Source organism: Candida theae, assembly GCF_024610275.1.
Source record: "Candida theae strain CBS 12239 chromosome Unknown scaffold46, whole genome shotgun sequence".
Classification (NCBI taxonomy): Eukaryota; Fungi; Ascomycota; class Pichiomycetes; order Serinales; family Debaryomycetaceae; genus Lodderomyces; species Lodderomyces theae.
This window is the reverse complement of record NW_026261387.1, coordinates 1-11258: the sequence shown is the minus strand read 5'-3', so window position 1 is coordinate 11258 and position 11258 is coordinate 1. Positions and strand designations below refer to the sequence as shown.

Genomic DNA, 11258 nt, shown 5'->3' with positions numbered 1-11258 from the left:
AAAAAAATAAAATTCGGAACAATCTCGAATTTCATCTTTTCCAAATTCCACCCTCGAAATTTTTCAGCCACATATTAAACTCAATTGCTCTTGAAACAGATCTAGCCCCCGAAATGCCACCAAAGGCCACAACGTCTTCCGCTTCATCGACAACCAGGGTGCAGTCTAGCTCGCCAGCACAGCAATTTGTGGCACTCCTCAAGACACAACAGTTTTACTGGTACTTGGGCCATGTGTTTGCTATCATCTTCTTTGCATTGAGCTCATTGTCGGGAATACTTTTCAGACAGGCAGCTTCGTTAAGGTACTATCGTTTTACATTGTTGTCCATCATTGTCACTTACTTGATTGTGTTGAAACAGGTATACCTCAAACGTTCTGGTCAAAAAGCCACCACCGCCAGATTAATTGGAGATGAAAATGTGCAATACTTGAGCTTGGCGGTTGTGTTTTACCTTGCAAGCTTCATCCTCGACAACCAAGTACAGACTGTGTTGTATTCGTATATCATATTTGCAGTTTTCCATGCACTCACCTACTTCCAGAACAACTTGTTGACAGTGCTTATTCCATCTGTTGCCACTCAGCAGAGAGTCAACTCAGCCATCAACAACTTCACCACACAGTATAACCAGCCAGCATTGTCAGCTGCGTCGAGTGTGGAGATTGTGTTGGCGGTTATGTCGGCATTTGACGTGTTGATCAGCACATTCTGGGTGTTGTTGAAGTGGAACATTGTGCAGTATGCCACCAAGGTGGTTCTTTTAGCCGCAGTTGTTGTGTTTATCAAGTTGAGGTATGAAGGCAACCAATTCACCAAAGCTGCAGTGGGTCAATTGGACCAGACAGCGAATGGATATGTGAACCAGTTGAACAGTCCGCAATTGACACAGAAATACTTTGGATACAGAGAGAAGTTGATTCGTTCGTTGGCACTGATCCAGAGACCTAAAGTGGAGAAGAAGACTCAATGAGATGACCGTTGGTAAAATCCTTCCGGTGCAACAGTGTGTAAATCTAGCATATGTAAGGTACTGACTCTACATATTACGACTCTGGTTTCCGAATGAGGTAGAATATTTCCAAATTTCTGTATAAGTTAAGGCACAATACTGTAAATACCTAGTTCTGCTCCTTGCAACTTCGCAAAAACAACAACAACAACAAAAAAAAACATAGACAAACTCATCTCTCTTAGCTTCAACCACCCAAATACTTTATGTCAAAGAAAATCAAATTGGACAAAATGGTTAAGATCTGTACGCATTCAGGCTCCTTTCACGCCGATGAATCTTTGGCCGTTTACATGCTCAAACTCTTACCTCGTTTCCAGGATGCCGAACTCGTGAGATCGAGAAACCCAGAGGACTGGGAATCCAGTGATATTGTCGTTGATGTTGGTGGGAAATACGATGGTTCCAAGTTTTTTGACCATCACCAACGTGAATTCGACACTACGTTTAATGAAAAATACCAAACGAAATTGTCGTCGGCCGGTTTAGTTTACAAGCATTTTGGTAAAGACATCATCAAAGAAGTGTTGGGATTGTCTTCAGATGATAAGAATGTAGAATTGTTGTATGACAAAGTGTACAAGGAGTTTATTGAAAGTTTGGATGCAAACGATAACGGGGTTAACAACTATGCCAAAGATGTGGAGCCAAAATTCAACGACAGAAATATCACTTTGCCATCAATTGTTTCGAAGTTGAATCCTAGATGGAATGAAAGTTGTACAGATGCTGATTATGATCGTCAATTCAATGTATCGAGCGAGCTCATGGGGAAAGTGTTTGTCAACTTGTTAGAGGGGTACGGGAAAGGCTGGCTTCCCGCCAAATCTATAGTTGAAGAGGCATTCAACAAACGATACGATGTTGATCCTAGTGGAGAAATTCTCGTGTTGTCGCAATTCTGTCCTTGGAAGGAACACTTGTATGCCATTGAAAAGGACAACAATGCAGAAGGTGTGACTAAGTTTGTTTTATTCAAGGACTCTAGTGGCAAATGGAGAGTCTCGACAGTGAGCGTTACTTCTTCGTCGTTTGAGTTCAGATTGGGTTTACCTGAACCTTTGAGAGGATTGAGAGACAAAGAATTAAGTGAAAAGGCTGGTGTTGAAGGTTGTATTTTTGTTCACGCTGCTGGCTTTATTGGAGGTGCAACGACTGAAGACGGGGTTTTGAAATTGGCCAGGATGTCGTTAAAGAAGGAGTAACGTTTGAAGTGTGCAATTTTGGCCTTGCCATAGAGCGTATTTGGTTCATTCCTCACATGTTTATATGCTTCATAGACCCAGCATACTCAAACGAGACGAGCACGTGGGAATACCCAGTGTTGCATTTCCAGCAACGTGCATAGGTATAGTCATGATCATCCAGTCACAAGTATTTATTTATAGACACAATGAAAAAGAAGTCCAATTCACGCGCAAATAGAGAGTGGTGTAAGATTCACAAATGGGCATTACGGAAAATCCTTTCACGAGGAAAATATTGTATAAAGTCTCACACATTGGCACGACAGAGAGCGCCTGAAACAAAGATGTGACATTTCGAAATGATGACAATGATAGAGGAAGATGGTATGGACAAGTTGCACCTTTGTAAAATACAGGAGACTGCCATGTCCGTGAATACATTCGATGTGAAACACATTGCCTGGAGGGATTTTTAGTTCTGATATCAAAGCCTCCATCTGTTTTTGGGTAACGGGTTCACCCGTGGCTTGAAAGCCAAGACGGCCAAAAATCGGTGGCGTTCCTTCGGAGCTCACCTGTTCCAAATCTTTCCTTTACCTTCCACACATAAATGAGCGCATTCATGTGCCAGAAGAAGAGCTATTAAAATTTTTTTTCTTGGAACGAAAAATATTTCCGTTTATGGTATAAAAGGCGCAACTGGAATATGAAATGCGCTTTGCAGGAAAAGGCAAAAGTATTATTTCTCGCACAGCCGAGGTCCACCCAACTAAATGTAGATGCATTCGTAGATTGTTTCGTAGAGTTACCACATCTGATTATAGACAATGGTTATCAAAACAACTCTATCATAAGCCATCTAGTTGAAAGGTTTCTCAGTCAAACTGTAAAGTAGGTGCTGGCTCTGAGAATTGTACGTGCAACACTGCTCAAAAACAATCGTCTGTGTTTTGTGTTTGGAATGGTTTGATATTTTTGCGCAGTCCTGGGTGGAAGGCGTAAAAATTTTACACAAACATTTGTTGTTGTTGTTGTTGTTGTTGTTGTTATTGTTATTGAGCAAAATAAATTTGTTGTTACAAGAAGGAGAAATCAAAAAAAAAAAAAAAAAAAATTATTTATTTATCTTCTTTAAATGCGCTTTTGGCTCAATATATATGTCAGCTTATAATCCCCTTCTTCATCAATCAATCACAGAGTGGTCTCATTTTTTACTTCAACACATATGACAAGTCATACCCTTATATAACACACAGTTCCCTACAAAGTAGAACAAATGATGAAGGAATCAAACGTTCTAGAAATCCCTTTACACCAAAGAGTGGGCTTGAAAGTGCGTAACTTGAGTGTTGCTGTTAAGTCAAAAGTTCGAAAGAAGGACCCCAGTCACACAGACGAAAAGTGTAATTTCAATGCAGGGTCTTCGAAAATTCTCAATGATATTTCATTTGATGTTAATAGCGGAGAGTTGATTGCTTTGATGGGAGGATCTGGAGCAGGTAAGACAACTTTATTGCATACACTATCGCAACGAACTAATGTTAAGAACAAAAAGTTGGAATACTCTGGAAGCATCGAGTACACAAGAGTGAATGAGTCCATGCAACATATCAAGCATGCATATTTACTACAGACTGACTTTTTTTTACCTGGGTTGACTGTGATGGAAACATTCCAAACGCAAGCAGATCTAAGGTTACCGCCGTATGTTAGCCAGGAGGAGAAGCAGGAGTTGATTGATTACATTATGGATGTTTTGGAGTTGACGCATTTGAAGAATACTAGACTTTGTCAATTCTCTCTGCATTCAACTACTCTATCAGGTGGAGAGCAAAGAAGAGTAAGTTTGGCAATTCAGCTACTATCCCGTCCATCAATACTATTTCTTGATGAGCCTACCACAGGATTAGATACTTCATCTTCATTGAAGTTAGTACAACTATTACACAAGCTTGCCTCCAACACATACGGAATAACTGTCATTCTATCGATTCATCAACCAAGACCTGAAATTTGCGATTTGTTTGACAAGGTGTGCTTGTTGACAAAAGGTGGCAGAATGGTATATTTCGGAAACTTGAAAGACGAAGCACATAGTTATTTCACAAAGTTGGGATACGCACCAGAGATGAACCAACACGTCAGTGACCATGTCATGAGCTTATCCGTAAAAGACACAAGTACTCTTGAGAACGAACTGAAATCAGCGGCACGGATCAATCATTTGGTGGAAGTTTGGAAAAACAGTTATTACCACGAATACAATAGCACAAAGAAGCAAGATCAAGCTCAATTTTTTGCCAACTTGAAATTGTTTGCAACTCCAAAACAAGATAAAATCTCCTTCATGCGAGAGCTTGTGGTCTTGACAAAGCGAACATTTAAACTAACCTACCGTGACGTCCAAACACTTTTGGTTTTAAACCTTGGGTTTGTTTTCCTTGCGGTGGCTCTTGGCTGGATATTTTACCGACCAAAGCACGATCTTGCTGGTATAAGGTCTCTAATTTCGGTGCAATATGTGGTTTTGGAAGTGGTAGGGTTCTGTGCCATGTTTATCGAGGTAGAGAGATTGTGGAATACTGACGGAGCTTACTTTTTCCGAGAATACCAAGAGCATGTTACAAGTATTCCAGCGTTTATTGTGTCGAGAAGAGTAGCCAAATTCTTATTGGAAGACTTACCCATGACAATTATCTGGTCAGTGATAACATTTTTCATGTGGGGACTTCGGGTGGGAAACGGGTCACATTTCGGAATATACTTTACAATCACTTTGCTTGTGCAATTGGCTTGCATGAGTAGTACGTTATTGATATATGCCATTTCATCAAGTGTCGCCATGTCCACAATGTATATAAACTTGCTATATCAGGTTCAGAATTCGGCGTCGGGTTATTTTGTTAATGCCAAGACTATGCCAGTTTATGTGAGATGGTTGAAATATCTAGCCTATTTTTGGTACGGATTTGGTGCATTGACTGCTAACCAATTTACCGACTGGGTTGGTGATTGTCCTTACGATGACGAAAGCAAATGTGGTGAGTATCATGGAAACGTCCAATTGGAAATTTGGGGATTTCCTCAAAACTGGATAGCAGAACCAATCGGTATATTGATTGTATGGGTGACTGGATTTACTGTTCTATCAGGGGTTGCGTTAAGACTAAAGAATCTTGACGTAGGTATGGCAAAGACCAAAAAGAACAAGCTTGGTGACGAAAATGAGACACATGTGGGCAATGACGAGACTGAGGACTCCATTGACGAAGTCTCTGATAGTTCGGTAGATTTTGATTCGAAACAAATAACTACCCAACCTGATGCAACTGCAAGCAGTTGCCCTATTGACCTCGAATTACGCAATGTGCATCTATCTATAAAAGAAAAGACGTTTTGGGGTAAACAAGTTGGTCTGAGAGTATTGTTGAACAATGTTAATGCCGTTTTCAAGGCAAACTCGGTAAATTGTATCATGGGACCTTCGGGAAGTGGCAAAAGTACTTGCTTAAATTATTTGTCAAACAGATTGGACAGGTCTGCATCGTTTATTGCAAGTGGGGAAGTCAAGATTAATGGAATTCAAGATGTTTCTCGCAGTGAGTTGAGTCGTATCTCTGCATATGTCACCCAGCATGATAGTTCATTGATATCTAACTTGACGGTTAGGGAGACATTGTATTACCAGGCAAAGTTACGTTTACCCTTGGACCAACACCCATCAATCCCAGGAATCATTAACAAGTTGATAAGACAGACTGGGTTGGTTGACTGTGCTGACACATTGGTGGGCAATGAGTACGTCAAGGGTTTGTCGGGTGGTGAAAAAAGAAGATTAAGTATATCCATTCAATTACTTTCGAAACCAAAAGTGTTGTTTTTGGACGAACCAACATCTGGATTAGATTCGTCCACAGCAAGGGCAATTTTCAACTTGTTGACTGAATTGGCAATTGAGAATCAAACAACTGTCATTCTTACAATCCATCAACCAAGTGAAGACATGTTTTTGAGCTTTGGAAGTTTATTGTTTTTAGGCAAAGGCGGGAATGTGATTTACAATGGAAGTGCGCATGGAATTGTTGAATACTTGGCCAATCTTGGGTTTGCAAATCATAGTCGGTTGAACATTGCCGATTATATTTTGGATTTGATCAGTCATGGTGCTGACGATGAAGATGCCCAAGCTGTGGATAATAGGATTGAAATGTTGGTCAATAACTGGGCATACAATGTGGATCATCATCACCAAATAGGTGCTTCACGAGGACTGAGTCGAGTAATTGACTTATCACAGTTTTATTTCCGGCGATTGCCATTTGTTCATACATTCTCCACTGTCACAAGTAGACAATTGTTGACATCATTTCGATCAAGGGATAGCATTATTAGCAGAATTGGTCAAACTGTTTTCCTCAGTATTGTGCATACATTGTTTTTCGCACCCCTCAAAAATACCCAGGATGGTATCAACAACCGATTAGGATTAATTCAAGAAGTGTTGAATTTGTACTTTGTTGGGTTTGTGAACAATATCAGTTTGTATCCCTTTGAGAGAGATTTATTTTACCAAGAGTATAGGGATGGTATTTATGGAGTGACAGAATTTGGAATCTCATACCTTCTCAACGAACTCCCCACAGAGATCATTCCATGTTTCTTCTTTTCGGCATTGATTGTGTTTGTTTGTGGGTTACCGCGCAATGCCGCTATGTACTTCGCCATGTTTGCCACGGGGTTCATTTCCATCAATTGTGGAGAATCTATTGGAATCTTTTTCAATAGCGTTTTCAAGCACATGGAGGTGGCAACGAATGTCTTGGCCAATCTAATTATCATTGCTGTGTTTATGGGTGGTACAATGTCGTTGCACATGCCACATTTTTTCAAAGCCATGAATTATTTGAGTCCCATGAAGTATGCTGTGTCAATTTGCGCAAATTTGGGATTCAAGAACCAGAGTTTCTCATGTGGATCTACGGGAGATTGTAATTTGAAAACGGGTCATGATGTGTTGCAGTACTACAATTTAGAAGCGAATATTGGTGCCATGTTTGGAGGGTTGTTTGCTTGTTTTGTTGTCTATAGATTGCTTGCCATTTGCTCGATTTATATCAGAGTCAAGTGGTTTTAGAGTGCAAGTTTCCGGAGATCCTGTGTTCTAGAAAATGTATAAAGTATTGTCGCTTCTCCATAGGCCTACTATGTACTGGTATTTCAAACTTCATAACCTCTCTCATCATCAGAATAGCTTGTCACACAAAATGGGAAATATAATTGCTCGGGGGTATAGCTCCGAAGTGACAATTGGAGGAAGATGTTGAGACTAACAACAGATCAGCAAAGAAATATGAAACCAGTCTACTGGATCCTCCACCTCCATCCCTGCCCTTCCCTTAGCTGTAATACTAAGCAAGAGTTGGAACTACACGTTAATCAATATTTCCACTAATTTTAACTTGCACAGGGATAGAACTCCGAAGCAAGAGAATAATTTTGTTGGAAGCAAATTTTTGTGCAACTGTTTAGTATTCGAGAGCAACCACAGCTATAACACCCTGTAGCCATGTCTGGATTTGACTCACTGGCTTGAAGAAGTACGTTATGACACGGCTACTTTAGAAACTCAATTGAGTAAGAAGATCTTATGGAGTTTGTATCCATACTATCCGTTTGCGCAAAGCTATCAATAAAAAAAAAAAAAAACACTTGAGTAAGGGCGAGTTACAAAACCTATTTTGTACAAAAAAAAAAAAGTACTGAAGTAGGCATATTTAGGATACACTTGAAACAAGAGCTGCAGTGTAGTTGAGCTTGTAAGAAATATCAAACAGTGTAGCAGTGTCTTCAGATGATTCTTAGCAGATACAGCTTGTAGCGGAGATGAAAAAAGAAAAAAAAAAAGCAATAAAAAGCCCAACAGAAAATGGCATGCAGCTAATTTGTTATCTCAATTTTATTTTTTTTTTTTCTTTTTTTAATCTATTGATTGATCCTTTTATTGTACGGGAGAGGGGGGGGGGAAGGAGCCACAGCAAATTCTTCACCATACTAAAATCTTCAACAATTATTTCAAATACAGATTCTTTTTTCAAGACATTTTCTTTTACACTCTACCCGTTTCAAATCTAGAATACGTCTATTGCTATTTGGCTCTGGTGACAAGTTGTTTCAAAGCACCACAATCAGGAAAATAGGATAAGGAGGATAAGGCATTCCAGATGTATCAATACATAATACAGGCACCCACCGATGCCACTTCGGTTCAGATCACCGGTACATTTGATAACTGGTCTAAAAGTCTTCCCGAGATCACTTCACCGCCTTTTGAACAAACAATCACCCTCGATGAGAAGCAGGATATCATTTTCAAATTTATAATCAATGGGAACTGGACAACCCTTGATTTGTACCCAGTGGTTACGGATGAGCATGGTAATACAAACAATATCGTGCATTCTGAACATCTAATCTTGGTTGAAGAAGAGAAGGAGGGTGGAGTGACTGGGGTTGAAGATTTCAAAACTGAGGAAGAAGGCTATAGAGCTGAACTGTCGGATGAACCGGTTGTCTTTGCTGTCGCTGACGGAGATCACACTTTTGATAATGTGGGAAAACTCGAGAATGACAAGGAAACAGTTGTTAAGGGTGCCCAAGTTGGCAATGGTTCAAGAAATGTTACTACTAAACCAGCCCAAGATAAGAAAAATGAGACAGAGCATGTTAATCCACACCAACTGAAGCAAGAGCCATTGGTTTCTCAAAGCGCTACAGGAGCCAACCCCACCTCTTCGTCTTCTTCATTTGCTGCAGTTTCAAGCCCACCAACATCATCAGATTTTGAACACATTGATCACTCACCAAGTGCTGAAGTTCCTGCAATAAACGAGTCCAAGGGCGAAACTGCTGCTGACACCAGTGCTAAGGAAAAAGATACAACCGTTAAGTCACTGACTACTACTACTGCAAACAAACGTACAGGCGTTGTGCCTGATAAAAAGCCCGAGAAACCAGCTTTGTTAGCCCACCCTTCCGAGTCTACTCTCAAGGCACCTGGGTCTTCAAGTGGTCAAACTCCAGTCGTTGCCTCAAGCTCGTCTTCGGTCACCACACCTAACCCAGAGGAGTTGTCATCGCCACAAGGCCCCAGAATCCCCGGCTCATTCGATGGTAGGCCCTCCCTTGATAAGAAAGGCAGTAGCGGTAAACGGGAAGGTCTTATTTCCAAGTTTAAGAGTTTGTTTAAGTAGAGAAGTGAGAGAGGTTACTTTGAACTAATATTGTGCAGAATTTAATATATTGGGAGAGTTTGTTTATCAAGGCATGTCTTACGGGTGTTGTGCAGGATGCAGTATTCCATAAGATACAGATGAATATACATGTAAAGAAGGAAAAGTGTAGTAAGTTGGTGTATAAGAGCTGATTATTTCACAATATGAGCTTCGGCTCAAAGTAAACCTCATCCTTATAGAACCAATAACCTTTCTTTTAAATGCCATGCCCAAAAAAAGTGACATTTCGCAATGACACTAATTCTTCTTCTTCTTTTTCTTATTCTTCTTCTTGGAACCACCAACAGCTGCCGAACTCTCTTCCACTGAAGGCGTATTTTCCTTTGTAGAAGTATTTGCAACACCGGAGTCTTTTGGAGCTTCTTCAACAACTGGATCCGGTATATATTTCGTGTTGGACATCAAGCTAGCCAACCCCAATCCATTACTATTAACACCTTGTGGACCCAATACATTCAATATACGACTGAGTTCCTTTTGTTTTGTGGTTTTGTATTTCAAGCATTTACCGCTATGTGGTTCAAACAACTTTATACTGACGGTGTGAGTAGGTGGTTTATGCTTTGTGGTGTTTGAGGCAATTTCGTCGATGGGATTGGATTTTGATCCTTTGGATGATAGTTTCTTGGTGGTATTGGAATATGTGATTGATAGTGTTGTGGATGGAAAATTCGCTACTAGATCCGTAGACAATTCAAAGAATTGATCTAGATCTTTGATGGTAGGCATTGTGGAGGAGTGCAGGTCGACGGAAATGGGCTTTTGGTCTCAATCGTTGTTGAAATTTTTTTTTTTTTTTTGGCTCGTGAACTTTCCACTTGAGGAGGTAATTGTACATACAGAATACAAACGAGGACTACATAAAAGCATCTCCTTATCTATATTTAACACCGGGACCTTTTTCTTGTCTGGCTTTCAACTTCTGTTGGCGCTTGCTTAATCCTGAGTTGTCTTTTTTTGTAGAAGAGCCAGCAGAGCTTTCATCAGCTGTCCCTTGTTGTGCTCCACCACCTGATTTCTTAAAGAATGGTAGAATGAATCCACTGATTTTGTAGATAGCAAACCCGGGTATCAAAGCATAGGCCCACCATACTTTGTTACTTCCAAATACAATCATCAACACATCCAAAATCCAAGTCAAATAGATAATATCAAAACAATATTCGAATAACGACCCCTTTTGCATAATATCGGCGCCAGATGAAATAATTTTTCCATCGGGGCCAAGCTTGGGCAAACCTGAAGATTCTAGAACATATTGGAGGATGAAACTTGGCGTTGATAGCAAAATGTAAGTGATTGATCTCGATGGACGATTAAAATAAAATACCGCAATGACTGCAAGAAGATTGATGGTTCCTGCAATGTATCGTAATTGAAGCAAGATTGACTTGTTTCTTGTGGCGAGCTTCTTCTGACTACCGGCGGACATCCTCAAATATAGACTGGGATTATGAAAGGTATCCTTGATATTGCAGACAGCGTGGTGATAAAGTGCGGAACCACAATGAAAAATTATTTCTGGTGACGAATATCTGATTTTCATGCAACAAGCCAAAATTTCCTACATTTGTGATGCAAGTGCAATTCGTATATTATTACAATACCTAGAAGTACATAGTTATTTCTCATGCAATGAAAATCACACTTGCTGTATTTTCAATCTTTCCTCTTCAACCCATATGTGCACTTCAACGCCGTGACCGCTTACTGAGTCTTCTTCTCCACTTTAGGTCTCTGGATCAGTGCCAACGAACGAATCAACT

General features: G+C 40.2%; 6 protein-coding genes across 6 annotated transcripts; 4 read left to right on the top strand and 2 right to left on the bottom strand. All coding sequences in view use genetic code 12, as the record gives it.

Annotated features, from left to right (window-relative positions):
• Window positions 1-113: 113 nt before the first annotated feature.
• On the top strand, window positions 114-974 carry KGF57_001517 (uncharacterized protein; the record flags this gene model as incomplete). The annotated part of the gene is made up of 1 exon (XM_051750731.1): window positions 114-974. One exon carries the CDS (start codon window positions 114-116, stop codon window positions 972-974), a length of 861 nt encoding a protein of 286 aa, XP_051609951.1.
• A 245-nt stretch (window positions 975-1219) lies between these two features.
• On the top strand, window positions 1220-2218 carry KGF57_001516 (uncharacterized protein; the record flags this gene model as incomplete). Its single annotated transcript, XM_051750730.1, has 1 exon — window positions 1220-2218. One exon carries the CDS (start codon window positions 1220-1222, stop codon window positions 2216-2218), a length of 999 nt encoding a protein of 332 aa, XP_051609950.1.
• Window positions 2219-3476: 1258 nt separating this feature from the next.
• Window positions 3477-7334, top strand: ROA1 (Roa1p; the record flags this gene model as incomplete). The annotated part of the gene is made up of 1 exon (XM_051750729.1): window positions 3477-7334. The coding sequence occupies one exon, from the start codon at window positions 3477-3479 to the stop codon at window positions 7332-7334; it is 3858 nt and encodes a 1285-aa protein (XP_051609949.1).
• A 1087-nt stretch (window positions 7335-8421) lies between these two features.
• On the top strand, window positions 8422-9450 carry KGF57_001514 (uncharacterized protein; the record flags this gene model as incomplete). Its single annotated transcript, XM_051750728.1, has 1 exon — window positions 8422-9450. The coding sequence occupies one exon, from the start codon at window positions 8422-8424 to the stop codon at window positions 9448-9450; it is 1029 nt and encodes a 342-aa protein (XP_051609948.1).
• A 279-nt stretch (window positions 9451-9729) lies between these two features.
• KGF57_001513 (signal recognition particle subunit) lies at window positions 9730-10221 on the bottom strand (the record flags this gene model as incomplete). Its single annotated transcript, XM_051750727.1, has 1 exon — window positions 9730-10221. The coding sequence occupies one exon, from the start codon at window positions 10219-10221 to the stop codon at window positions 9730-9732; it is 492 nt and encodes a 163-aa protein (XP_051609947.1).
• Window positions 10222-10366: 145 nt separating this feature from the next.
• On the bottom strand, window positions 10367-10924 carry KGF57_001512 (uncharacterized protein; the record flags this gene model as incomplete). The annotated part of the gene is made up of 1 exon (XM_051750726.1): window positions 10367-10924. The coding sequence occupies one exon, from the start codon at window positions 10922-10924 to the stop codon at window positions 10367-10369; it is 558 nt and encodes a 185-aa protein (XP_051609946.1).
• Window positions 10925-11258: the final 334 nt, after the last annotated feature.